Source organism: Paecilomyces variotii (genome assembly GCF_004022145.1).
Source record: "Paecilomyces variotii strain CBS 101075 chromosome Unknown C8Q69scaffold_4, whole genome shotgun sequence".
Classification (NCBI taxonomy): domain Eukaryota; kingdom Fungi; phylum Ascomycota; class Eurotiomycetes; order Eurotiales; family Thermoascaceae; genus Paecilomyces; species Paecilomyces variotii.
Genome location: NW_021167143.1, coordinates 648277 through 675644, shown reverse-complemented (window position 1 = coordinate 675644; position 27368 = coordinate 648277). Strand labels below are relative to the sequence as shown.

Below are 27368 nucleotides of genomic sequence, written 5' to 3'. Positions count from 1 at the left end.
GGGGCCGTGGTAGTTACTGACGAAAGACAAAGATGGGCCCTTACGACACGGCAAGGTGAGTCTAACACATCCATCAGAGAGAGAGAGAGAGTACAGCCTTTGACGCAGGGCTTGCAGGGATCCTTCATACTGAAAAGATGTCTAGCAAGGACCAGCCATGAGAATCCCACGATGTATGTGGTCCGTGATCGATTGTGGCTTGCAGAAAGCTGCGCCATAAGAGCACTTTCGTCCACTAGGAAAGTTTCCCATAGATCCGGCTTTTGTCCTTCTTTCGCTCCCATCACGGAACACCCCTTCTGATAGGATTCCTGAGTGGATACCGAAGCTCTGTTCCGCTGTAAGGGTTCGATCCGAGTACGACAATATGCTTTGGATAACTTCAAGGTGAATGAGCATTACAGTAGCCAGTCAGGTTCTTGACCGATATCCAGTTCAATAGACCACAGGTGAACAATGCTGGTGTTAAAGAGGGTGGGGTACAGACAGTACATACGTCGTTACGACCGCTTCTGGCACCAGCGACTCAGCGCTGTGTCACGGATTATTTCCATCAAGATGGAGTTTTTGGATTTCAAGACCGATCCTAACCAATGATCGACTGTCGTTCACTATTGAGTAAATCCAGAACATTTGCAGTCACAATCTAAACATGTGGCAATAGGAGACACGATCAAGGATGATTGCATCAAGCGGCGTGAGTCGCTGGCCCTAAAGGACCTATCTGTACTGGGTTGATGCTATTGGCTACTGATAATCCCAAGCGGTGTTGGAATGCTATGAGAGGTCGTCTGACACTGGAGCCAGTTCTCCCTACAGCAAAACACTTCTCTGTTCACAAGAAACTCTCCTGCAGCTGTTTTCGCGGCGAGCTCTACGGAGTAGGGCAGACAACGAGTATGAGCCACAGGGACGTCATCCAAACCATCGTGAAGCTCGTATCGGTAGGCGGATATCCATGTATGCAGCAATTTGTGTGGCTTGGCGGTTCGTTGAATATGGATCTCCTGGTCGAACAATGCTATCTACGCCCTCTAGACGCGTTTCCTCTTCGCTGATACTATGGGATGTATCGCTATATGTTGAGTTGACACGGCACAAGCAAGGATGGATAGAAGTAAGAGGTATCTGGCGATTATTCTAGTCGTCCTTGTCTATGGTCTCCTACTGGGATTGACGTACGCCACGGAATGTACGTCTACTACGGCACGACAATGTGGACTAGACAGCGCCAAGGCAACAAAGTCATGGTTTCGATGTCTATATACATTATACATGAACGCCTAAGTATACTACAGGCGTTGCGCCATTTTCCTTCACAACCAAATCGTTCCTCATTGCTTGAGCAGGGGGCCATGGTACAAACATGAAACTTAACCTGGGCGGCGCCTCAACGATAGCGGCCTGTCCGCCTCAGAAGTCAGAGGACGGACGCTTGCTCGTTATGTATTATCCGCGGTTCAAATGGCAGTTCGGGGCGAAGGACATCGATATCGATGACGGTTTCTTCAATGCTCCGATCCTATCGGGAAGCGGTCTCTATCAATCGCAGTTCGTAACTCCGCTCCTAAAGCACGAGATGAGGTCGTTGCCTGGCTGATGATAGTCGACCGTGGAAGAGAGGAGGGGAGGTCACCACAGTTTCAGCGCAGCGCGTGTTTTGGCGCCTAGTCCGTATATTGTTTCCATCACTATTCATCTAGATACTGTACTTGTACTTGGTATTATTTATGACAATGTCTTCCTTTCCCATCACGAAGGAGATCCTTGGAGTGAGTCGAGTCGACATTCCATTAGCATGTCGAATTGTTCCCCTTTCCCACCATCACGCCGTTGTCTTGAGATCTCGCTACCCTTTTGATATCCTTCAGGACCATTTGAAAGAGTCTGTTGCAGTCTCCTAAACTTATTGAAGCATCTCCGTTCCGGATTCAGTTCGATCGGGCTGTCAGATAACGGCTCTCCCACACGGCGGCTCTACAAGAATTACCCCTCCACACCCTTCATACTTCAGTCCTCTTGTGGAAGTGTCATTTTGCAGCAACAGGTAGGATTCTGAGCGCAGGTTCCGTTGTCAGTGGCACAAGCAAGCAGGCACGACACCTTCAGGGTCACCTAACGCAGCAGCTGTACCGCCGGACGGCCACCGCTGCTAACCAACCTTCGTGCCCACCATCATCGCCAGTGGCATTTCTACTACTTCCTGCATAACTCATAACCCGGGTTAGATTCCCGAACTGCAGCGTATGGACAAGAAAAGAGACGAACTGGCTGCTCTGCAAGTAGGACCGTACTAGGAAAGAGAGAGAGCGTTTGATGTGAGTGTCTTGGATGCTTCCATTGTTGTATTATTGTCTAACTTCAGCGGATAGATAGAGAGGGCTGTCCTCTGGGCCGTTCCATCCTGGTCCAGCGGGCGTTCCACAGAACGCATTGTTATATTCCCATCCTCAGGCATTCCAGGGTGCGCTCGAGTCGCTCTTGTTCATTGTTCACACGAGCACAAGGCCCGGTGCGTGGCGTCTGGAAACTTAAGAGTCTCGTAGTTCGGACGGCGCTCGAACCAAGCCGCGTTTGGGACGGTCGTGTTTCTCCTGCATCGCTCGCTCAGGAACCAGCCACGATCGTCGTCCATTATTACTATTGAGTTAGTAGTATTATTATGGACTCCATTCCACCACATTTATCATTTCCCATCTCCGTGCTATCATCAGCTTCCCGGCAGGACCCGCTTGTGCTTCTGAGGTCCGTGTCTAGTTAGTTAGATACGCCGTTAACCTCGAGTCCACTGCTTGTCTTCTAACTTCTCTATGCTACTACTACTACTACTGCAAGGACCCTAGCGAGCTCGCTCCTAACTTTCTCCCCACCGCAACACTTGGTCCCAACGTCTATTATTCCACGGCCATCGTCCTACTCTCCTCATCATCACCATCACCATCATCACCATCATCGTCGTCTGAGAAGACTATAAACCCTCGATTTATCTACTACTACTATCTACTCCACGCGCAGTTCTTCATCCTAGACTGCTGTCTGTTAACTTATCTCCCCTTGTCTCCTCAAGCCGCGGCATCCACCCGCACCGTCGCCCACCGTGACCGCGCGGCGCACTTACTGGCATCCACCTCTTCCCACGGGGCACGCACTCCACGTTCGGATCCGGAAGCCTTCTGGACTGACTGGCGGCTCGTCGACGGCTAGCGCAGGCTACATTAGTCTCTCGTCCAGTGCATCTTCTTCTCCTGGGATCGACCAGCGCGAATCCCCGTCGAGAGCTCGTCGTGCCTTGTCGCTTGGGTCGCGCTTTTCCTGTCCCTTGGGCTGGCGGCGTGCGTTCCTTCCAGGGCCTGGGTCTCTCTCCCGTTTCGCTTTCGCCCTTGACTCGATCCTCCGTCGGCTTGACTCGAAGCTCGCATCCCCCCCCCTCCGACCCAGCATATCCCAGTCGGCCCTCTCAGACCGTTCCGGCCTCGACTGGCCGTCCCAAACATTCTCTCCGTCGTCTTCTCCAGTCAGATCCTCTCGCCGTCGAACACCCAAACCTCCCGCACGCCCCCAAACCCAGGCTTCCGACAGACACTTCCCACGCCCGCTTCTGCCTCGATCTTCCGCATCCCACCTAATACCTCATCGACCTCTAGTCCCGTCCGCGCTCTCCTGCGAACAACCACCGCCCTCCATCTGCCTGCCATCATTACGCGATCCGTTGGGCTTTGCGCGTCGCCCTATTTCTTGGCTTCTCCGGCTGCCAAAAACCTCGCTGTCGCGTCGTACGGTGATACGGAAACGACGGGGATATCTAGATGAGACTGGTGTGATACGGATCCATTCGACTCGCATACGAACCTTGGCTTTCTCTGTCGCATTATAACCTCGCGACTTTTGTCAGGCGTCACTTACTCTCTTCCTTTGGATCTGCATCCTGTTTTTCGCGATCTCAGCACTACTCGGCGGCCGCGGCCTCTTAGTTCCCCATATCAACGGCTTCCAGATCGTTTCGCGCGCATTCCTGACCGTCTGCCTGTGCAGCTTGTCAGGTCTCCCAGAGACTGTGACTGGCAGTATTAGATCCGGTGACGAGCTCTACGCTGAGTAACCTGCGAGGCATGGGTGGGAGTTCGAACCAGTCTAACCGCACGAGCCCCGGGTCCTATACCACGGCACAACGCACTGCTTCCTTATCCTCTGGCTCTTCGCCTCCTAGCCAGTCTGTCCCCTTCTCTCAGGCGTCCTCGACGGCTCACAATGCGATGTCGACCAGCGACGTCTATAATCCCACTGTGTCGCAAGCACAAACATCCCTTGGATACCCGTTCCCGATCGGTGCCGCCAGTTCCCTCGACAGTGTTTCAACCGCCATGCGTCTAGCCGACTCCGATCGAACTGCGCAAGGCATGAACGGCTTTGGCAGGATGGGCCATAGCGGCGCTATCCTGATGCGCAAGCTCCCGCGAAACACAAGCCGCGAGGCTCTGCGAAGCATGCTCTTGTTCGCCAAAGATTTCATTGATGCGGATTTTGTCGCTTCAGATCTCCCTGAAGACAACGGATTTTTGAGTGCTATTGCCCGTTTCAACACGTTAGGAGCAGCAGAAGAAGCAAGGGCGCTACTGGATGGAAAGCCAAACTCGAAGAACGAAGCCAACATGATCGTGGAGATGTATCCGGGACCTTCTACGATCGCACTAACTGGCAGACGCAATACTGTCGACCACACCCCTGCGCGCGGCATGTCCGGTGGTATGCCATCCGGAGGTCCACTAGGCCGTCAGTCTTCTCGTTTTAACGGCACATTCCAGAGTCTGGAGCGTCTCAACACCACGAACGGTCTATCTCAGACCAATGGCGATCCACTCCCCACTCCAGATACGAACTCCCGACTGCACAGCCTTTTCTCCCCGCAGTCTCCTATCGGAAATGGAATCAGTGATCTTCCTCGTGTCAGTGGCAAGTCTGTGATCGACCAAGATTTGGACGAGGAAACGGGAGAATTGCTCAAAGACCCCGTTGGCTATGCTCAGAACGGACATGCCGGCTCTGTTTCGATGCCTAGAAGGTCCACCAACCCTCAGATTCCGACTAACCGCTTTGCCAATTTGTCTCTGACGACGTCCAATATGACTTCTCCCATCCAGAGCTACGGACCGGGTTCGGCGCGCATGGGTGTTCAGACGCCCTCATCGACATTGGCCCCTAATAATGTACCAGGAAATCATGGCTTCCATTATCCGAACCAACATACCCCGCGCCACAGCCTGCCAGCTGCCAATCCCAACGACCTCAACCCACCTTGCAATACGCTCTACGTCGGCAACTTACCCGCCGATACATCCGAGGAAGAGCTTAAGTCTCTCTTTTCGAAGCAGCGGGGTTATAAGCGTCTTTGTTTCCGAAACAAGCAGAATGGACCGATGTGCTTTGTGGAGTTTGATGAAATCGCCATGGCGAGCAAAGCGCTCAACGAGCTCTACGGTTACAAGCTTTCCAACAGTGTCAAGACCGGCATTCGTCTCAGTTTCTCGAAGAACCCTCTTGGAGTCCGCAACGGTCAGCCCGGTAGTATGAATTCATCAACCCCTCTCACCCCGCCCGGTGGTAATCACAGTGCCAACGGCCTGGCTGGTGTGCCAAATCCGATGTTTTCGACTGCGACTGGGCCGCCTCCAGGGCTTTCTGCGCCTCCCGGTCTTGGTGTTCCAGTCGGCGTGAGGAATGTTCCTATCCCTCCTGGAAATCCGCACTCGCTGGTGCCGAATGCTTCGTTCGGTCCGAACACTGGACTTGGCATCAGAACCAATGGCATGAATCCTATGTCAGCTTCAACTCTAGCGGGAGGGATTACTGGCGCTTCCGCGGGACATCCTTTAGGAAGCTTCAACAACCTTTACCCTGATTACATGATGGGCCGATAGATTACGGCAAATTGCATATTCCATAATGTCCGGCATGTTTGATGACGACTGGGTCATAAGCGGCGTACTGGGGTTGCCTGGCTTTAGCGAGCCCAAGCAGCAATTTGGGAGTCTCCACGAGTCCCAAGAGATGTTGATCAAAGATAATTTCCTCTTATTCGAATCTTTCCTCTTCGCACTGCGGCAAATCCGGCGCTATATATTTTCTCTTCCATAATGGCGTTGCCTAGAGACACTCGCAGCTTACGCACCATATGGCCTCCAAACTTTCGAGTTGGTCGGTCAGCAGCAATATCTCGGTCTTCTCACCTGCATTTCGTTCTCTCAGATTCTTGTGAGAAAAGGAAGATTGTCATTTCAGTTAGCACCATGCCGTTTCCCTTTTCTCTTTTCTTGAACATTTCTTCCTGTTCGTTTCTCTTGGCCTTGTTCGTTTGATCATGCTGGAAAAGAATGATTCCCCCTTTGCAAGCGTCCATTTTACGGCGTCTGAGTGTTTTCCTGGATGAAAGTGTCGCAGGTGTGTAGGAAGAAGAGCGAGTCATTGGGGGGGGTTGCTATTGTGCGGTTCTCGTTTTACCCTGATGTGTTTTCTTTGTATTCTGCTGTGACCTCCATCAGGCAGCACCTCGTTCTCTATTCTCCCTTCGATACGGTATGATGCATGCAATATACAGGATGAGATATCTATCCTGAGAAACATTGTGAAGGCGTTCACACTACACGCATATACGAATACACATATCCGAGGCCTTGATGAGTCCTCGGACCTGGGAAAGGGCGTCTGGCTGTTGTTGGCCTATGGATCTTGCAGCATTTTGCATTCTGGCTTCTAATCCTATGTTTGCATTGTTTATCATCTCGGATCGGATCGCTTTTGATTTGTTGTTTGACTCTATGTGCAATCTTCTGTCGCTTCAGCGGTTTACCCTTTAAAGGAATCGGGATAGGACATGGGAAAAGAGGCGCGCTATTTTACATGATACATCTCTTTCATTGCGGCACTGCTGCTCTTCTGGTGGAGCAGGTTCTCCAGCATGGAGCCTTCCCCACTTGTATTTCCACTTCGTCGCTCGGCCTCTCTCTGAGGGGCGTTTTGTCTGCTAGTAGCTTACCTTTTGCTTTCTACTTTTTCTCCTTTGTCAGACATTTGCTTATTCTGCTAGCTTAGCTCATCTCACATTACTTGATCTTGATGATACGTCGGGCTCAAGAACAAAAAAGAAAAAAGAATGTTAGCAGAGCAGTTGGTACAACTCTTGTAGAAGCATGTGTGCAGTAGGGATCCTCTATAGATAGTAGCCGTCTGTCTCAGCAGTTGGACTGGAGTCACTCAGATTTGAAGCTCTATTTCCAAACCTATTTCTTGAATATGCACTTGTCATTTGGTATAAAAATATGAATAACACTGAATTACTACCTACCTAGGTACTGGTTGAGCCAGAGTGGGCCACATAGTAAGTCACGTGTGTGTCCGCACGGACCACCACCCCTGCAGAAAAACTTTCCGCGCGGTTGTCCGATTCTCTCTACTCACAACATCCTCTTCGAGAGGAGCATATAACAGAACATCCTCATTCCACCCTCCTCATAAGGCAGGGGGAGTGTCAATTGCAGTGTTTATTCCATTTGTGTCATCACTCAATCACTGACACTACATATCTGCCACCATGCCTCCCCGGATATCCAGCTTGCGAGTCTCGAACTCGCTACTACCCTACCTTTCTTCACAGTCGACATGTCCCTCATCCTCCTCCTCTCTCCTCTCAGTACCCACATATACCTCAACTCCCTCAACATGCCGCCCCTTCTCATCCACACTCTCTTCTCAAACCCGCCTCCGCAACCAAATGTTTGAGTGGTTGAACACCGAGGGAGCTGCTCTGAAGCATCACATCCCCGGAACTACAAACTACCTCACGGATATCAAAGACCGCAAGGCCAAGTCCCAGGAGAAGCCTAGCGAGCAGTCGGCCGATGGCAGTGCCTCGGCGGAGGGTGCGGCGTCCGGAGCAAGCGCTCCTGAAGAGCGATCACGAGCTCCGCGACCTTTCCCCTTGAACCCCTCGTTCGTTAGCGAGCCTATACTGAGTGAAGAACTCCGTAACGAGATTTACCAGCGGGTCGTGGTGCAGAAGAGGAGCGTGCGTGCCGTTAGTGTGGAGCTGGGTGTTGATATGAGGAGAGTCGGTGCTGTAGTACGACTAGTCGAGTTGGAGAAGAGATGGAAGCGAGAGGTATGTATCCAATCCTCTTCACAATATCAACACAGTCCTCTGCCCTTCTGCAATGATGAGCAAAACCAAAATCGATTAGTCTTTAAGACTCCTGCATTCCCAGCTGGAGGATGTTTACCTAGAATTACAACTCTCTGAAACTTGCATTATCTATTCTCCAAACTCAATACGTTCAGATCTGCCATACTCTGAGACTGACAATATTGTCTAGGGAAAACCTCTGGCTCTGCCTTACGCGCGTGCCGTACGAGAGATGGTCCCTACCACGCCACTAGCTGAGAAGGGCCAACCTCAGGTTCCTCATGAATCTATCAACGACCTGCCTGTCCACCGACTTACCGACCCACAAATATTCTATCCCGTCTCTGAATCAAGACAGTTCACCCGTATTGATGCTGGTCGTGTATTCTCTGGCGCTCCTGCCCTTGAGCATAGTCGAGAAGCAGAGCTCAGAAACGCTGACCCAGCTGATATCACCAGCCAGCTTACCCGTCATCCTGAAGAGGTCGAACGTGTCGGCAAGGGCGCAGATGAGATTGAAGTCCTGCAACCTGCTGATGTGCGCATCCCGCACCCACACCTGATCTCATTCGAGCGTGACCGTCGGGCCAATCCTTCTGAGCACAGAGAGCGGATGAAGCGCTACGAGCAGCGCCTCAAGGAGGAAGAGGCCGCAGAACAGGAGCGCAAGCAGCTAGCGCAAGAGCGCCGCGAGAAACGAATCACACATGTGGAACCAGACTCATCGCGGTTTGAGTTCCGTTTCAAGGATGTTGTTGTCAGCCGCGAGACCACCGGTGTGGATGGACGCGGCTCTGCTGCACCCGGTCGCAGATATGGTGTGCCATCCTATGACCGAAAGAAGGGTATGGTCAAGATTCCCACGAAAGTGGAGGTCTAAACTGCTTTTCAGCATGTATACCACGAATTTCATGCGGTCAAATCTTTTTTTGACGATTTGAGGATACCGATATCGGATTTAGACTTCGTTTTCCTCGTGTAACTCTAGATGAACTGTACATATACCTCCTGTCTTGGTTGTTAGGGCTAGCTATACTGTGTTTGTATCCGGGAGTCCTCCAGCATGAGCCATGAAAGGTCTTGAACAATCAATAATTCAATATTAACGAACGTCAAGTGCATGAACCTGAATATTAAAAGTCCTGATCTCTACCAAATTTGCTGTAAAGACTGGAGTTCTCAAAACCGTCCGCAGAGGACTATCAACTCGTGGACGCCGTAGAATCTCGCTACATCCAATGATCGGGGCAGAATACTGTCACTTTTATATTGGCAGGGTATATCCGAGACACGAGTGGACATCGTATGTGACCTTTATATCGTAATTCATACTTGGTTAACTTGGATGATACCAGGTGAAACCACAGATACTGAGTGGTCAGTCACCGACTCTAACTAGGTAAACTGTTGGATAGGCCAACTAAAGATCGACTGATAAACGATTAAGAGTGCAATGCGTTGTTTTGCTCGGGTCGCCGGTCAATTGCGAACTATAGAGACAGACTTCGAGATACTCCATCACATATCTTTACCAACTCGATCTTCCAATCGGTTAACCGATGCGCTGATTCTGCAAACCTAGGAGAAAAGAGTCATGAAATTCAACGACCATCTCTGATAATCACCAAGTTCTCAATCGATCTACTCACATAATTCCTTTCATTAATGCATGAAGTGATCATCCGGCCAATTCAGAAGAGAAGAGAGATAAAGAGAGCCGGATATCTGACTCTCTGCAAAAAGTTTCTTCTGAAGCCATTCGAGTCATATAAACCACTCCCACTCATTCTGCAACATCCATTCCAACACATTGAGCCATTATATAGATCTTCTTGATCAATGTCAAACTTTCGAATATCATCTCCCATTGACAAATATATCAGGAAGGCAAAGGAAGGAAGTTTCAATTTTCAAAGGAGTGGCACCAATGTAAAAACATTAGGATCTCCGCCTTGAATGCCGGTCTAGAAATTTTCATAAATGACCATTAGCGAGAGTTCTGGGCTGTGTAAGTGAACTGATACGATGCTAATGGGAGGGAGGGAGGGAGCACACTGAATTAACTAATGCTTGCTTCCCTTGAGCTGTTCTTTTGTGTCTGGCTTCTTCTTCCCATCAGCTTCAGCTTCAGCCTCGACTTCCCCTTGACTAGGTCTAGGACTTGGAGAAGGATGAGTAGGTATAATAATATCGTTGTGGTTTTCTGAAGAGATGTCACCACCACCACCACCACCACCACCGCTCTGCTCGACGTTGATTTCCTTCGTTGTTGTTGTCGTCGTCGTCGCTTCATTGGCTTCGAGCAACACGACGCGTTCAAGTCCGCCGTGAATCATGTCTTTGAACAACTTTGCTCTCAACACGTCATCAACAGCGGCTAGTTCTTCCTCTGGAAGATAATAAGTCATTTGTCCGCTCGGAGGCGTATGTGCGCCTTGAGAAAGTGCTGGCGTGGTAGAGTATGAAGATTGTTCGATATCTCTGCGAGAAGCCATCGAACTGGCAGGGACGTAAAGGAAGTGTGGTGGTGATGGAGGTTTTGCCATCATCATCATAGGTGGATGGGCAACTCTATCTCTGTGTGGTTTGAGGGGTTTGGAGCTCTTCATTGTTTGTTGTGAAATAGGATAGAATATAAAAAGGTTTGATTGTTGTTGTTTGCGGGGTACGACGGAATATACGGCTTTGAAAAGGTGGGAGGGGGGGTTGTATAAATATACATATTTCAAAAGACTGTACTTTATGTTTACTACTTTCTAAAATAACAAGATATGAAAAACCATCCTGCTCGGCAATGCAATCTACGACGCAGAAAGGGCCTATGACTCACTCACTCACTATGCTATTCTATCCAACATTTCAATAAGTAAACCCAGGCTAATAAAACAAGACTCGCTCTAGATCTTAACATATGTCATAAAACTCTCCCATAGGTACACACCATCTCTAGCCGAAGTCATTCAGTGGGGTGATTCCCCAGCGCCGCAGTGGCGAATAAACATTTTAGAGTCTAAACACGATCTGAATCTGGGGGAGGCAGAGAGTAGGTGCTTAGTCCGTCATTGTGGAACGGAACTAAATTCGGTGTGGAGATCCTGGGCCCTGTCTAGGGTTTGGGTTTTGATTGAAGGGTTTGTGTGTATAATTATAAAAAGTAATGTGAGGACATATACTGCGGGAACAGTGCCATGAATCAGGGTTTCTTGGGATCGTAAAAGGGAGGCGTATGTATTGAGTCATAATCGGAAGATTCGTTGATTTCGGGTTTTAGTCGACGAGAGCTGTGATTTGCGATAAAGGCCGAAGTGGCTTGAGTTAGTTGGTGGATGTGGAATGAACTAATGCTTGTATCTAGATCGTTCTTTGGAGATCTTCATGTCTGTCTCTTCGTCATGGCGTTATATATTGGGAAGTCCAGTACTAGATAACAAAAGTGACACAACAAAAGCCGAGTCTACGCGTTTTCTTACATTCTTGTTTTCTTTAGGTCAGATATATTGTTTAAAATCGTAGAATGAGAATCGAACAAGATGTCCTATCTCGATATCGAACTGGTTGTTTTGAAACTCAATGCCTTGATGCTGTCTATGTAAAAGTGCGTGTGTAAAGAAAAAAAAAAAAAAAAAATCAAATTTATCGGTCACGTCTCTGCTGAGGAACTCAAATATTTGAATAGGTATTACTAATGTAGATATCCCATATAACCCAGATCCTATTGTTAGAATTCGTCCGCTGAACGCCTATCTGGTAAAAAAAAAAAGACGCCTTTACACCTTCGCTATTAAGACATCGTAGAAAAAGGGATATATTTTCCCTCGTCATCCGACCTTTCCCATATCCACGCTGATATTGTATGCAGTTGATCTCGAGACGGCCGTTGTTGCCGGGTATGAGGGATCACGAAACACGATGCTTTTGATTCTTTCATTCGGATCTCAGTCTATCATGGCCGTATTAGCATGGCATTCAAAAGGAAATATATCACAGCCAGAACTCACTTCAAACAGCTTCTAAATGCATAACTTCTATCCCAGCCATGACTTGTCTCTGACGCTCCTCGATCTCATCGACTCTCCGCATCAGATCGTGATGCACCCAGTCCACCGAAGCGCGATTCACAGCTGCGTTGCCCACGTAGCGACGCAGGTCATGTTCGGGATCTGAAGACTCCTGACAAAGCTTGTGGCGGGAGATGCCGCTGAGTCGGTAGGCGAGGAAATCTTGTCGTGTTCGTGGGTAGGGGAGACGAGGTATTTGTGGAGTTGCTTGTGGTCCGGGAGTTGCGGTGTGTTTTTGCGCTGGAAGTTGTGGTGGTTGTGGTTGTTGCTGTTGTTGTTTTTGGGGGTTGAGCTGTTGAGGCTTTCGGGTGCTAGAGATACTGCCTAGAGCAGCTAGACGGTGGATTCTCATGGTTGTGGTTGTGGTTTTGGTTGGAAGGTGTAATTTTGGAGGGAACTGGTTTGTGTGTACTACTAGGAGTAGTAGGAGTAGTAGTAGATACCTAATGTATATGTGGCTTTGTATGAGAGATTCTGACACTTGCTGAAACCTTTGATGATAGTCTAGCTTGACTGAGTGGAATCATCCAAGGAGTCTTGCGGAATAGTTATATCTATCTCTCTATCTACTCCCCACCTACTCCGTAAAGAAGCGATCAGAAAAGAATCAATGCCTTACGCTTCGATAACGACATCCGTTCTCCGAACGTTGGCCTTAGAGCCAGCATCAGGCATCATGATCATACAACGCGCGTCCCACGTTTTCTTCCTTCTTTTCTTCGTCTTCGTTCATTTTCTTCCATCTTTCCTCAAATCCCCGATGCATATACCCCTGTCTGAGTTCTAGATTCGATCACATGGAACGTCAAGCGTGATGATTCAGCTCCTTATCTGCTTAGTTAGCACCTGATGGATCCATTCGTCGTTATCGTGCTGTAGTTCGTGTTTCCGGCAGTTCAGTTAGTTCTCGTGGCCCCCCCTGTCAGATCAGACGGCGATCATATGCTATCAAGCAAGCCAAGGGAGAGAAGTGGAAAAAAGAAAGGAAAAGAGAAAAACCCTCAAGATTATTCCATCCCACCAATCTTGTCTCCTGCGTTGAAATTGGTTTAGTTCTACTAACTTATTACTGGGTATAGTAGTAGGTAAGGTATGGCATGGCATGGCATGGTATGGGATGGGATGCATTTCGTCGTGGGAACCCTGGTCGGAAGAGCCGGTCGGCGCCCGCCGCCGAAGAGCTTTTGTTCGAGACTTTCTTACTCTGTACAGGGGTGTGATTACTTCGTACATTTGTCTATTTTCGCATCGCTTGCATCGGAAATGGCCTCTATCTCGTGCCATCGTGTCGCATCTGGAGTGGTAAAGTGTCTAACAGGGTGATCGGATGTATCAACCCGATTTGGGCCCTTTCTCCTGAAATCAAGACGATGCGGTAACACGGAGCTCCTGCCGGCAGTTGATGGAGACGTGTGAATAATGTGAGGAACCAGTGTATTCTGTCCAACGGTCTGCGAATTGCCGTTCTATGCCCGAAAGATCACATCGGAGCATCTATAATAGACTTGGTAGCCAAATTGGACCCAAAACAATCAAGTTGGACTAGTTATGGATGTGAAGTATGTAGAAAAGCTCCTCCAGCTCCTCCTGTTTCGCATCATCAGGGATACTATTTTAGGATTTTCAAACTCCAGAGTTGTCGATCATCAAGTGGAGAGCTATCGTGGACTCTTGGTCCGTGAGTTCAACGGTAGATACCTTTGACTGCCTTTCCGGGGGTGGAGTAAAAAGGGATAATAGTTAGTTAATAATGACGGCTGCTAGGTAAGTAGACAAAGCCGGTCACCCAAAAGGAAGATCTTGACAGCTCACTCGTTTCTTTTTGCTCGTTTCCAATTGTCGTCCGGGACGGACAGCGGCTGCGGCCGAGAGCTCCTTGGGGTAATAGTATTAAGTTAACTATTGGATTATTACTATGTACGGAGAAGGTAGTTCGATCAACTACTATCGACTAGTTCAGTTATCTACTATCTAGTTTACTTGCGAAACCGACTCCCCGGGAGATGCACCACCCGGCGTGGCCTCATGCTCGGCAAGTCTTCGGTGTTTTTGGATCCGGGGATGGAGTTGCGGTTCTGTTTTCGTGGAGTATCTGGTTTAGTTATTAGTTTATTTTTCGCGGTCACTAGATAGATCTATAGATTTTGACCGCAGTTTCGGTTATTTTTTCTTTTCTTAATAACCGATTTTCTCCGTGGTGATTCGTAGTGCGCTTGTAAGTATTCGACCGGCTAAGCCGATCGGATTCTTTGCCTGATGCCTTTTTGAAGGGAAAGGTCGCAGTCACAACTGTGCATATCGCTAGAACCCAATATTCGGAAATAAAATATTATTCGAGGATCAGTTTTATTCTCACTTGGTTCTCAGATATGTGGTACATACATAACATTTGACGCAGGTCATCGTTTCAGTAACATACCTACTATTACACAGGGGTATATATCGCAATCCCAAAAGGAGGGGATAAAGACATGAACGACGCTAGATAGGATTTGTACATACTATACAAACCCAGCAGTAATATTATCATCAAACTCTTCGTTATACTATATCGGTCACACTTCTCTCTTCTCCCTCATCCCGATCCCCACCGAGATCCTTATAGAAAACAGCATGACACATTGGACACGTGAAATGGCACTCGAGAAACCACCGTTCTAGACATACATCGTGAAAGACATGACGGCATTTCAATTCGTGAATGGTCTGGGTTCTCGACACGGCCTCGAGACATATTGCACTGTAGAGGGGAATAACATTAGCTAAATTACTGTCCGAGTGAGATGATCGCATGTATATATATATAACGCGATACATACCACACATACGTGCCATCCACCTCGCTCGATAGATGCAGATCGGATTTAAGCGTTTTCCACCATGTGTCGAAGGACTCTTTCGGTGCAACCTTTTGCAGTTTCTGTAGTCGCGATTCCTTGGATGATGTTTTGAACTTGAGACGTTCACGCGCGAGAACGTCTGGTCGGCCGAAGCGGTGGCATGTCCAGAGGGAGATTCTGGTACGAATTAGTTTTGGACTTCTATCTCATTTTTTTCTTTCTTCTCTTTATTTAGAGAAACAAAGCAGAATAAGATAAAACATACACGATAATATCCAGAACCAAGAAGGAAAAGACCGAAAACGAAACAATCATCCCGACGTGATCGATGCCGCCATGGTCGGAGTCTTGCGACGACATCGACGACGTGCTATTTGTGCTGTTCATGGATTCAAAACGGACGCTCTGTTCTTTTTATGGCGCTGTCTGAGAGCTGAAGGTAGTGGTTAGAATATCGCCAACAAAATCAGGAATGATAAGTAGATATACTTTTTTTCCTGGATAGGTCAAATTCGTAATATCTAGCATCCATCTGTTGGCGTTCGGAGAAGAAAACGGTGAAGATGCACGTATGCATACGACTCATGCTCAAGCCTCTCACTCACGATCCTTCATCAGGGACGCATCGCATCATCGCGGAGAGCTACGTTAAGTACCGGAATAGGTAGGTACCTAGGTAAAGCTACCTCGTGCGGGGGGCGTTATCATAAGCTCTGCCGGGGGTTCTCAATCACCATGAGATCAAAAAGAGGAGCAGAGAAATTCTACGAGAGGACGTAGGTGAAGAGAGCAGAAGTGGACTGTTCGGTTCCGCCCGTGAGCATCGACTGGACCCGAAGGAAAGGTAATGAGCTTCGAACATGCGATCCGTGTTAAGGAGTCGAATGAGATGACGTCGATGACAGCTATCCCCGATAGCTTTCTTCCTAGCTAGTCAAGATAGCGCGGATTGCTCGACCGGGGAAGCTTTGTTTTAGTTTCAGCATCACACGTGGACTTAGTTTAGTCACTTTAGTTTGGCTTTTCCATTCTCTGGATGATGCTACTTATGCTAGGAAGGATAGGTAGCATGAGATGTGCGCTTGGCATCGAGTAGCATCAACCCAGCATTGAGTACGAAACCAAACAGAACCCATTCCTCGGCTACTGCCGGCTCTTCAATTCATGAGTGCTAAAATTAAAAGCTATCATAGAAGAATGCCTTTGAAGCTATAAATCTCTTCTCGTCACGAGCCCAAGGCTTTCTTTTTGCCTTCTCGTATGCTACACTGCGTGTATTCTCAGTACTAGTACCTCCTTACTTACATACACTACACTACCTAGATATTTACGAGAACCCCGATAGTTTAAATTTTGTTGTGTATTGATCGCGATCACGCTACTCATCCCCCTCATAGACCGAACCCGCGGCCAGAGAGCTCTGCGGATCGGGAGGGGATGTTCGCCGAGTTTAGTTATAGTTCCAATTTCGGTATAGGCACGCCATATCTAACCTTGTTTTCATTGCGATCTATTTCCTATAGCTGATCTCGATCGGTGTATGGTGATGCTATTGCGTCATGTTCTACTATTGTTTATTTGAAGAGGTGGTTAGGTCAATATGCTTAATCCGCATAGTTTATTGTTCCATGTGGATATTTCAAGAGAAGACTAGTCCCTAATCCACATCACTAACAGCTAAGCTACTAACTTTTCTTTGAGGACATGGATTGACATAAGTAAATGAATTATCCACTTAAAGCATAAACTATATATCTATACAGATCATATCATGAGAATCTTCTTTTTTTGGTTTTGGTTCTCGGGAAAAAATCCAAGGAAGAAAGAGAAGTATAGGTGGAAAGAAAGGGCATCATTAGTGAAAAGAATGGAAACTTCATCACCCCAAATCATCGCCGAAGCAAAGCTTCATCCATAGCTGTCGTTGGCTGCGCATTCCTCTTTGCTGCTGCCTCAGCAGTATACTTCAGAGACATGGGCGCGTCATCTTTGGGCATATAGAGTTCCACGAACTAGAGCCGGATATCAGTCAGATTCTGTATTATTTTTCTTGAAGAAAAGAAGATGGGCAGTATAAACTCACCTGCAAGAAAGGAGCGGAGGAGAACTCCTCGTTGGCGAATAGATCCTCAATCTCCCTGACTGTTCTAACTTGGTATGTTTTGTAATGGCCCTTTTTGGCACCAAAGGCAGGAACGAGGTCCTTGTTATTCCAGGGTTGAATGTCGTTGTATTGTTCCTCCCAGCCGTGGATATAGCGTTCGATGGTGTAACCGTCATTGCAGATGACGAAGCTTATGCAGTCAGCATTGGATATCTCACATATCGATATAATAGGAACAATAGGAGACTACTCACATGATAATGTTCAATTCCTGCCGGATCATGGTGCTGACTTCCTGCGCCGTCATCTGGAAACTGCCATCTCCGACAAAGAGGATGGTTCGGTGCTTTCCCTGTTCACTGGCCGCCAGAGCAGCTCCCAAAGTCGCACCGACAGAGTAACCGATACTACCCCAGAGAACCTGGCTGATAGCAGTAACGTTCTTCGGGAATCTAGTCTCCCAGATCCCGAAGTTCGCAGTACCAGTTTCTGTAACGACGATATCGTTCTCGCGCAGCCAGCGGCCGACAGCCGGCCAGAGCCAGACGTGCGTGATGGGGACATCCTTCGAATGGATCAAGTTGCCATTGGGTCCCTTGTTCGAGGGGACTGGTCCAGGTTGGAGGTTCAGCTTGCCCATCCGCTCGATCACCTTACGGAGCACACCCTTCATCCTGACTTGCGGGTAGTGCGAGTATCGGACTTGGATCCGATCACTGTAGAAATCAATGGTGTTCAACTGACTGATGCGGTAGGTGAAACCGGCCGTGTTGAAATCAGACTTCAGTGCTCCAATGCTGAGGACCAAGTCTGCGCCTTCGACTCGTTCCCGCACACCCTCATTCGAGCCATCTCCGGCGTAGACACCGCCGTAGTTGGGCAAGGTTTCATCAACGGCACCCTTGCCCATAGGCGCGACAAAAGTAGGTAGATTCGAGACCTCCATCAGACGATGCACTTCGTCAAGTGCGCGGTGACGAATAGCACCGGCATCAACGAGAATGACCGGGTTCTTTGCCGCGTGGAGATACTTCAGTACGACATCAACTGCATAGTCCTCGTTCTCGGGATCATTCTCCGGTTCTTTCAAATCAATAGGCGTCTTCAGACGCTCTCCATCGACTTTCTTCTGGACCATATCTGTCGGGAGAGCAATGTACACCGGTCGACTCTGGATCCAGCACTCGCGGAGCGCATGGTCGATCAGGATGGGAGCTTCATATGCGTCTTTGATCTTCGCCACGACGCAGGAGATGCTTGCGCTCATTTGAGAAAAGACGTTGAAATCACCATTGCCAAGCGTGTGATGAAGGAGCATGGCATCTCTCTGAGAGACGGTGCTTGGTTGACCGACGATGTGGACGACAGGAACGTGCTCTGAATAGGCGCCTGCGAGACCGTTGATGGCGGATAATTCCCCGACTCCAAAGGCCGTGATGATAGCTGAAATACCGTTGATTCGAGCGTAACCGTCTGAGGAGTAGCCTGTTCGCAAGAGAAGTAATAATTAGCTCTAATCCAATCATTTTCGAGGTGTTGAATCTGGCTTTTTTTTTTCGATTAAAAAAGCACTCACCAGCATTCAATTCATTACAATTTCCAACCCACTTCAAACCACATTTGGGGATGTAGTCCAGAGCAACCAGGTTATAATCGCCTGTCAGAGTAACATTAGTTACCTAGTCTATAAAATCGAACTTTCAGTAAATGATAGAGAATACTTACCGGGAACACCCTGAATCGACTTGATTCCCAGCTGACGCAGACGCGTGAAAAGATACTCCGCAATATCCACTGGAGACTTTAGCTCCGCGGTCCTTATATCTGTAGCCATTTTTTTTCTATTGCGGGGAGAGCTAGATAGGGTCTGTTCAGATCTCGAGTAGATGTAAAAACGAATAGTTCGAAGCAGCAGTAAGCACCAGATAAACGCTATCTCCTTAACTGCTATCTCACTAGAATGTGAAGTTGTCTTTGTGAATCAAAAGAATTAGGTAGTGAATCAAATCCAATTCTGATTCCCACCTCATCAGCATATATTACTTTTAAATATCCCATTCCCAACCTCTAATTGTTTGCGCCCCTCCACCATGATCATGCCTATATTAAGCATCCTGGAAATCATACCACCCAATCATCTCATCCTGAACGCAAGCCCAGTCATGGATCATGTACGCATCATATGGTGTTCCTGCGTCCATGCTCCGATGTGCGGTAACTATCGTATCTCTCATTGCCGTCTTACATAGGTACATCCCTCATGGCAAGTTCCGTCGGTTTCACCGCAGCTCAAACACGGCATCTATCTATCCCGTAACGGACTCGGGAAAGAAATCCTTGTGGTGTTGGAATCGGGATGTTTCGTAGTTGCACAGAGTCGGGCCGGGAAAACCCGATCGTACTGTAGCGTGAGCTGTTCGGTTGAGATGATCCGAGAGAAGCTAATACATAGATAACTAGGTAGCATATAATTATGGTACTGTAGGTAATTAATAGCCAAAGCTAGATTGCTAGCTAGCTAGCTAAGCTTATACTCTATGAGTAGTGTTGAACGATACTAGTGATGAAACGGACACCGAAAATCATTAGCTTGTCTTCTTTCCGTTCTCCCAGCGAAATATGGTAGTACTCATGAGGATGATTTTTAGGCAATTAAGTAATACTCTATGCAGCTAGGATATTTTCTTTCCTTGCGGCCGAGGTGGCGTGCAGTATGTATCGGAGATTTTCATCGAGGATCGCATCCATCCCGGAGATCGTGATCGTGGTACCTAGAAATTCCGGCTAAAGTGTGCTTTGGCTAAACATAAGTTGGTAAGTGTCTGGGTGAAGGGAGATCCAATGAGAAACATCGGCTTTATTTTACAGATGGTAAATTTAGCAGACCGATTGATTCTCGCTTGAACATGCAGCCGTCAGTTGTCATGGGCCTAAAAGACCCCGCCTCTAATACACTCTTCTAATCCATCGTAGAGTAATGCATGTACCTGGTAGATCATAATAAAAATGCCTACCATACCTCACAAGGTGCTCGAGCTGTAGGCCAAGTCCGAAGCGCTATTTCCCATAGATCCTTTATGCATGGCAAAACGCCGCAAACTAGACTGGACCCTTGCAATGTCAAGGTCTAGACAAAATAAGCGCCTGAGACCCTTGCGGTTGTCCATCTCCGCACATGCAGCGGCCGGGACCGAACTGTCAGATTCGATTTATTTACAGGATGCGATCGATAAGTCTATTGCGTCCACACGCTGTCACTCCAAATAGGACCGGTTAGAACGATCAAACAAGACCGTAGAATAAACACGAAAGCACACACGACGTGTCTCGGGCCTAAATCTGTTGGGATTGTCAGACCACAAGGATGGGATCCATGGCCCCCCCAGAAAGTTGCAATGGCTGCTGTCTTTTTAGCCACCACCACGACCCTTGCCATCGATGTTGGGTGATCATATCACCCTCCTGAATAATGGGACGACGGATGCAGCAACCAGTGAATGTATCGTATCACGTTGGGTAGTTTCATCGACGAGGACTTATATAGATAATGCCAGTACCTGTCTTCGTAGGTCTGCTCATGCACCTTGCGTCTCTCATATAGTTTGCAGACACAGATCTCTATCCACTGTTTCAGTGGTCCTTGGCTTCTTGAATACTTTTCCCCGACTCCTTACCGTGACAATACGTGACGAAACCCCTCGCCGTCTTTAGCCGGTGTCAATTCAAACAAAATGGTTGCAAAGGTAAGCGACCGACGAGTTGTTGATGCGAATCCACTCAAGGTGGTATACTAACCAGAACGCCAGATCGGTATTAACGGCTTTGGTCGAATTGGCAGACTGGTAGGTCTTCTCTGGCAGAAGTCTTGACATGTGATGAGCATAACTCAATCGGATAACCAGATCTGTCGAATTGCGTACGTATACCAATAATCCCTTGCGATGTTTCGACACATGGCTAATGCGAAGGAAAACACAGTGCGGAACATGACGGCGTCCAAGTGGTGGCTGCCAATGATCCTTTCATCCAGCCAGCATATGCAGTAAGCAGCCCCTGGGGAAAATTCCCTTTTGTGTGACCAGTCGCATCAGATAGATAATCTTATCGCTGGCGACAGGCTTACATGTTGAAATACGACTCGACCCATGGTCGCTTCAAAGGGACGATTGAGGTCGACGGATCTGACTTGGTCGTCAACGGCCAGCGGATTCGCTTCTACACCGAAAAAGACCCAGCCCACATCCCCTGGGGAGAAGCAGGCGCCGACTATGTTGTCGAATCGACGGGTATCTTCAAGAGTCTGGACAAGGCAAAAGCCCACCTCACTGGGGGCGCCCAGAAGGTCATCATCTCTGCGCCCTCGCCCGATGCGCCGATGTTGGTGCTGGGTGTCAACGAATCAGAGTACAAGTCCGAGATGAACATCGTCTCCATGGCGTCCTGCACCACCAACTGCCTCGCTCCGCTGACCAAAGTCGTCCACGACCACTTTGGCATCGTGGAAGGATTGATGACCACAGTTCATTCGTACACTGCGACCCAGAAGACCGTGGATGGTCCATCCGCAAAGGATTGGCGCGGTGGGCGCACTGCCGCCCAGAATATCATCCCCAGCAGCACTGGCGCTGCCAAAGCAGTCACCAAAGTTATCCCGGCGCTGCATGGAAAGCTGACAGGCATGGCTTTCCGCGTCCCGACCCCCAACGTGTCCGTTGTCGATCTCACGGTGCGCACGGAGAAACCCGTGACGTACGATCTGATCAAGCAGACGGTTAAGAGGGCTTCAGAGAATGAGCTCAAGGGTAGGTAAAGAACGGGCCCTTTTTTTCTTGCGGCAGATCTGATTTTACTTTCCCTTGTTGTAGGAATTCTGGCCTATTCGGAAGATGATCTAGTGTCGTCCGATTTGAACGGCGACACGCACTCGTGTATCTTCGATGCCAAAGCCGGCATCTTGCTGAACGACCACTTTGTCAAGCTGGTTGCTTGGTACGACAACGAATGGGGATATTCCTACCGAATTGTCGACTTGATCCGTGAGTGTCCAATCTCCTTGTTGGAAACTCGGTTATGCTAACACTCCGTAGAATACATGGCAGGCATTGATTCTGCCAGATAAGCGGCTCGGATTTTATGAGGGCCGTCTTCCTAGGCAAAGTTGCGATCGGGTGTGCAGGGGCAAGGATGCTGTCTGGGGGAGTGGCCGATAGCGTGCTACAGGGCGGCTTGTAGAGGGTTCAGTCTCTAGTCAAATTGTCTGTCTTTACACGTAATGCGAGTGATCATAGATAATAATGCAACTCTATACTGTAACATATGGGTCCGGTCGCTTCCATCGTCGCAAGTCATCATCTGCTTCGTACTTCTGTACTGTAGCTTCATGTCCATGATAGATACCTATCCACGGTAATGTCCAGTTAATTAAGTTAACTAGTGAGATAACTAAGTTGACTAGAACCGATGACTCAGCTATTCCGGGGGCGTACATAAGCCGATCAGCGACATTGATCGTCCCTCGTGGAGATGGCAGAGTTCCTGGTCTCCACCGTTGGCGCCTCAATGTGGTCCGTGAAGCCCCCGCGATCAGTTTGACAGGAGTCCAGATCGAACGACCGTATGGTAGATAGTTGTAGTAACGTTAAGCGCGCGATCCCCATACGGTCAACCATTGCCAGGATGCTCACATGATCATACTGATTGATTAATGAGAGCTTAGAGTCTCCCAACAATGCGAAGGGATGCTGGAGATAGGAGGACAGGACGGGGGGGTTAACGAGAACAGGCGCCATCTAGGAGGGCGGTCATTATCCGGAGGGCCAGTCCGCGCGGAACCGCCTGAGTCGTGACGTCGAACAGACAGGGGAAATCATGTCTAACACTGATCCATCGCGTTCTTTGCAACCGAAAGAGGATTGGTTGTATACGTCGTGTAGAGTATGGAGTAGATATGCCATCTGGCATATGGTATGTATGCACAACACCTATCCTGGCCAGCAGTGATGTTCGCCAGTCAGTCGGTTCGTTCCCCCTGTCGCCAATGCCATGATGGTCAGGTTGCCAATTTGGGCGGCCGGGTGCGCAGTGCCGTGAGATCGGTGGCTTCCGATGAGGTGAAGCAGAAGGAGAATGAATGAAGGGAAAAGAATAATGTTGGCCTGATTCTCGCTCTCCTGATCCCGAGCCGGCCCTCCGCGAAACAACGCGCCGACCTTTGGCCGATCTCCACCATCGGCACCGGCCGCACGCCACGAGCTGAGTCATCCAGTGCTGGCTTTCATAATCAGCGCCAGAGTCTATCGATTTAGCACAATCAGCATAATTAGCATCTCGCCGTCAAGTTAGCATCCCTTAGCATCTGCTAGCATCGCTTAGTCTTCTCTGTTAGCATCCCAGCTTGCACACTGATTGGATCCCAACGGCGACAGCATCGTTGCTTCTGTCAGTTACCACTCTCTTCGTTCTCCCCGTCCTCTCGGCTCCAAACACGGCACATCCGATTCAGCTCCTCCCCTGTCTGCTGGCCGAATAACAGCAATTGTGGGCGATTACTCGTACATGCGAATACGTATCGTCCCGTAGAGTAACTAGCATGCTGTACTCTGGACTTCTGATGTCGCCGGGTAGGACCGGAGTCGTCTGGAGGGGTTCTGCTCCAATCCCAGCTCCCTGTCGTCCTCGATGCTGATCTAGATCCCTTCGGACAAGTTGATCATGGAGCAAATAATCCGCAGACTGCGCTCATGGCAAGATCCAGCGGGGAAGCTCCTTTTCGAAACAGCCTCCGAACGATAGCAGCTTTGCTTTAGTCTCAACCTCTCTCCGTTCTGACAGACAGAGCCGTCCGTTCTGTCGGGACTTCGATACGGCTGTCATGCTCCGTTGCGTCCTGTACTTAAGAAGCGCCTGCCTGCACCCCGTCCCAGTCCAGGACCTGAGCACGACTCTCTCTCTCTCGTATTATCAAACACACAAAGGCCCTTTAAAGTCCCTCCGTTCAGATATATCTTGACAATCAGAACGTCTCTCCATCTGATCTGTGCGCCTCTTGTCATTTCAACCCCTAGCTTTCGCGGATCAATTGATTTCCAACCATCTTTGACCATGGTACGTGCTCCTGAGTCTGGGGTTACAGCGCCACCCGCCCTTACCTGAGAAAAACATCGGGTGCTGACCGTCTCTCAGGACAACTATTCTCGTGGCATGCAGTTAAACAGACATTCTCTGGACATGTCTCCGTGCTTTGAAGATCGCATGTCTCTTGCAGACGTCGACTTTCCAACGCTGTCGGATCTTTACTATCTTGATGCGGACAAGTCCTTGAGCGACGCTGATCTGTTCCGCTGGGATGCGACTGAAGACCCATTTGCATTCGACTTTTCCATGGATACCTCCATGAACAACACTGCTGCTGCTGCTTCTTCCAACCCGAAGGCCGTCTTTTATCAAAACCAACTGAACGACCGTCACCTCTCCTGCGGATCGATCTTTTCCGTATGTGGATCACCTCTTTAGCGAGATTCGCACTGCGCGCATTACTAACGATCAATCGCTCTACAGGACCTCGACAGCGAAGGCGGATCGCTATCACTCATCCAAAGCGGCAACAGCCTGTCACCCGTGCTGTCAGATCTCGATTCCCAGTCGCATCACACCCCTCTCGCTAGTCCAACTTCTCTGCGTCGAGAGGTTCCCGTCACGCCAGAGCAGATCACTGCAGGCTCTCCAGCCCTCCAGCCGACGACCTTGAGCCCACACGCCATATCTGAGTGCGGTGATCTACCCTCTCCAATGATGGGCCCTGCTCAGACGCAGTCGGCCAAATCCTCTTCATCATCAAAATCGTCGCAGCGTTCCTCTCGTGCTTCCCACTCAGCCGATGACACCAAGGACACTGTTGCCAGCAAGCGTAAGGCTGCCCACAACGCCGTCGAGAAGCGGTACCGTACCAACATGAACGCCAAGTTCATGGCTCTGGGCAACGCCATCCCCAGTCTGCGTGCCAACAAGTCCAACAGCTCCATGAACAGCAAGGGTATCAAGACCAACCTCAAGGATGGCACGCAGACGCAGAACAAATCCGAGGTCCTTACCAAGGCGCTGGCGTACATCCAGGAGCTCCAGGACGAGAAGTACATGCTTCAGAACGAGCTCTCCTGCCTGAAGGATAACCTCCTTCCCAGAAATGTCTGGCGCAGCTCGAAAAGGCGAGATGCGTGAGGATTGAAAAAGAAAAAAAAGAAAAAAGAAAAAACAAAGACAAAAAAAAGCTTTTACGATTTTCCTTTGTCAAGGGTGTTATGGCCATCTGAATTTATGTACAACGCCTTCTTTTATGATTTCTCCACGGAAATTTACGCTTATATGTTTGTAATGACCTATGAACTAGTGCAAGATACATGTCTAGTACCTAATACAAAATGTCATCGGAGCAGCCGTCTTTCGCCTCGGTGGGGACGCGCTGACCTGGCGTCTATCGCCCTTTCATTCTATCCCCTTCTCTCTGAATGTCCTGCAAAATTGTAGTCAATTCCCTAACATATTTACTCATCCCAATCCAGAACCTGAGAAGTCACACCACTGTTTCCCCCTTCTCCTCCCCAAGCACTTCCATCATCACCATTGACTGACATCTACTCCAGAGGACAGAATCATAACATCAACACATCATCCATCTTCAAATGGAGTCGCACGAAGTTCGAATAAACGAAGTCCCACAACCGAATCGGATCACATCCGAATCTGATCTCGACGATCATCTCTCCCGATCAGACACCACCTTGCAGCTTACACCAGATTAGGTGGCCCCCTTGACCCTTTCCCCCACCGCGGATAATACATCCGGCATGCAAATCAGCAGTTCTTACCATTGTCTCAAACTCGGGACTTCAGGGGCAGAAATATCTTCCACCCTGGCAGGGTGGGTCGATCGTCCCTAGCATCATGTCCTGGTAGAAAGAGTTCCTGGGAAGGGGGGAGGGGCGTTCTTAGTTTATCTACCTTTGCATAGGGCTGGAGTGGAGTATGAGGGGGTGTTATTTATGGTGTTTATGGAGGATTCTATATTTGGAAACAGTAGTGGATACTATGTATGTATTTATTTCTGGGGACTGAATACTGCGTAGGTACTACTCTCTGATTTGAGTAATACCTACTCTATGGTATTATATATGGTGTATATTGGTTGTGTTTGCTGCTGTTTGTAGTAGTATCAATGCTATATTCTTGCTCACAGTGTGAGATGTAGATAGAGGCTTTGGAAATGTACTTATACACCTGTGTATTTATATATTTGATTTATATTACATATATATAGTTTTACTATACACTACAAAAGGTATAGATTAATTAGTTAATTATCTATAGCCTACTATAAATCTGAATTCAAGTTGAAATAAAAAACCACACCTCCTAATGGATCTGATCACACAGCATCATCACGTATCACCCCTCGCTGCTTCTGCAATGACTTTAATATCCGAACCAATATGCCCACGCCCAAAGGCCCATAATCGTACAGAGAAGAGCATGATCGCCCACGTGACGATGAGGTAAATGTGGAAAGATCACCCTTCCCCTTCCATCTAGACGAGGAATGAGATCTCCACCATAGCTATGCCGACGACGAAGGCCGGGGTATAATAATTCTCGAGATATCATCCCAGATAGACGCGTAGATAAATTCATTCCTCGTCAGAAAACATGCTAGGTGTATGTGTGTGGTGGTTTACTTGGGTCCTTTCGAGCTGTAATAAGTACAAGCCATAGATAGATATAGATAGATCTTAGCGATGAATATCACATTACATTATATCATATCAGGATGACTCCGAGTATATATATATGAACGATCGCACATATTAGAATTGCTCCGTGGAGTATTTGCGTAATTGGTGTTATATACCAGTTGTAGTAGAAGATCTAATATCGAAATGCATGGAGTATGTATTAAGATCCACTAGAGTAGTTCTTGTAGATTTTTTAAATATAAAAGTTCCTGCTGAATAGCTAGCTTGCCAGGGGAATTCTCCAAATTCAGAACTTAACTTACCTCTTAGTCTGTTAAGCTATTACATACCTCTATTCATTCTATTTATCCTTAGAGAGAGAGAGAGGGGAAGGGGGTTCAGATGCTATAGCATTATACAATTAACTCTTCTATCTATCTATTTTTTTTCTTATTCTTTACACGGTCC

At 48.4% G+C, this 27368-nt stretch overlaps 7 protein-coding genes across 7 annotated transcripts; 4 read left to right on the top strand and 3 right to left on the bottom strand.

The window, feature by feature from the left end:
- Positions 1-3801: 3801 nt before the first annotated feature.
- C8Q69DRAFT_232182 (RNA binding protein) lies at positions 3802-6067 on the top strand. Its single transcript, XM_028626412.1, has one exon. It carries the CDS (start codon positions 4110-4112, stop codon positions 5913-5915), a length of 1806 nt encoding a protein of 601 aa, XP_028485754.1. The 5' UTR covers positions 3802-4109; the 3' UTR covers positions 5916-6067.
- Positions 6068-7585: 1518 nt separating this feature from the next.
- On the top strand, positions 7586-9053 carry C8Q69DRAFT_443846 (eukaryotic mitochondrial regulator protein-domain-containing protein; the record flags this gene model as incomplete). The annotated part of the gene is made up of 2 exons (XM_028628954.1): positions 7586-8152; positions 8364-9053. 2 exons carry the CDS (start codon positions 7586-7588, stop codon positions 9051-9053), a joined length of 1257 nt encoding a protein of 418 aa, XP_028485753.1.
- Positions 9054-10387: 1334 nt separating this feature from the next.
- Positions 10388-10970, bottom strand: C8Q69DRAFT_463972 (hypothetical protein; the record flags this gene model as incomplete). The annotated part of the gene is made up of 1 exon (XM_028630391.1): positions 10388-10970. A coding segment is annotated over exon 1 (395 nt), but the record flags the coding sequence as incomplete, so codon positions are not given.
- Positions 10971-14772: 3802 nt separating this feature from the next.
- Positions 14773-15431, bottom strand: C8Q69DRAFT_443843 (hypothetical protein; the record flags this gene model as incomplete). The annotated part of the gene is made up of 4 exons (XM_028628953.1): positions 14773-14829; positions 14899-14971; positions 15060-15248; positions 15337-15431. 4 exons carry the CDS (start codon positions 15429-15431, stop codon positions 14773-14775), a joined length of 414 nt encoding a protein of 137 aa, XP_028485751.1.
- A 1529-nt stretch (positions 15432-16960) lies between these two features.
- Positions 16961-19009, bottom strand: C8Q69DRAFT_443842 (pyruvate decarboxylase; the record flags this gene model as incomplete). The annotated part of the gene is made up of 5 exons (XM_028628952.1): positions 16961-17083; positions 17155-17365; positions 17430-18660; positions 18752-18832; positions 18901-19009. The coding sequence occupies 5 exons, from the start codon at positions 19007-19009 to the stop codon at positions 16961-16963; spliced, it is 1755 nt and encodes a 584-aa protein (XP_028485750.1).
- A 1519-nt stretch (positions 19010-20528) lies between these two features.
- C8Q69DRAFT_519481 (glyceraldehyde-3-phosphate dehydrogenase) lies at positions 20529-22294 on the top strand (the record flags this gene model as incomplete). Its single annotated transcript, XM_028633472.1, has 7 exons — positions 20529-20918; positions 20982-21017; positions 21078-21091; positions 21154-21217; positions 21293-21977; positions 22041-22211; positions 22263-22294. The coding sequence occupies exons 1-7, from the start codon at positions 20907-20909 to the stop codon at positions 22292-22294; spliced, it is 1014 nt and encodes a 337-aa protein (XP_028485749.1). The 5' UTR covers positions 20529-20906.
- A 1982-nt stretch (positions 22295-24276) lies between these two features.
- C8Q69DRAFT_443840 (hypothetical protein) lies at positions 24277-25392 on the top strand (the record flags this gene model as incomplete). Its single annotated transcript, XM_028628951.1, has 3 exons — positions 24277-24279; positions 24358-24666; positions 24733-25392. The coding sequence occupies 3 exons, from the start codon at positions 24277-24279 to the stop codon at positions 25390-25392; spliced, it is 972 nt and encodes a 323-aa protein (XP_028485748.1).
- Positions 25393-27368: the final 1976 nt, after the last annotated feature.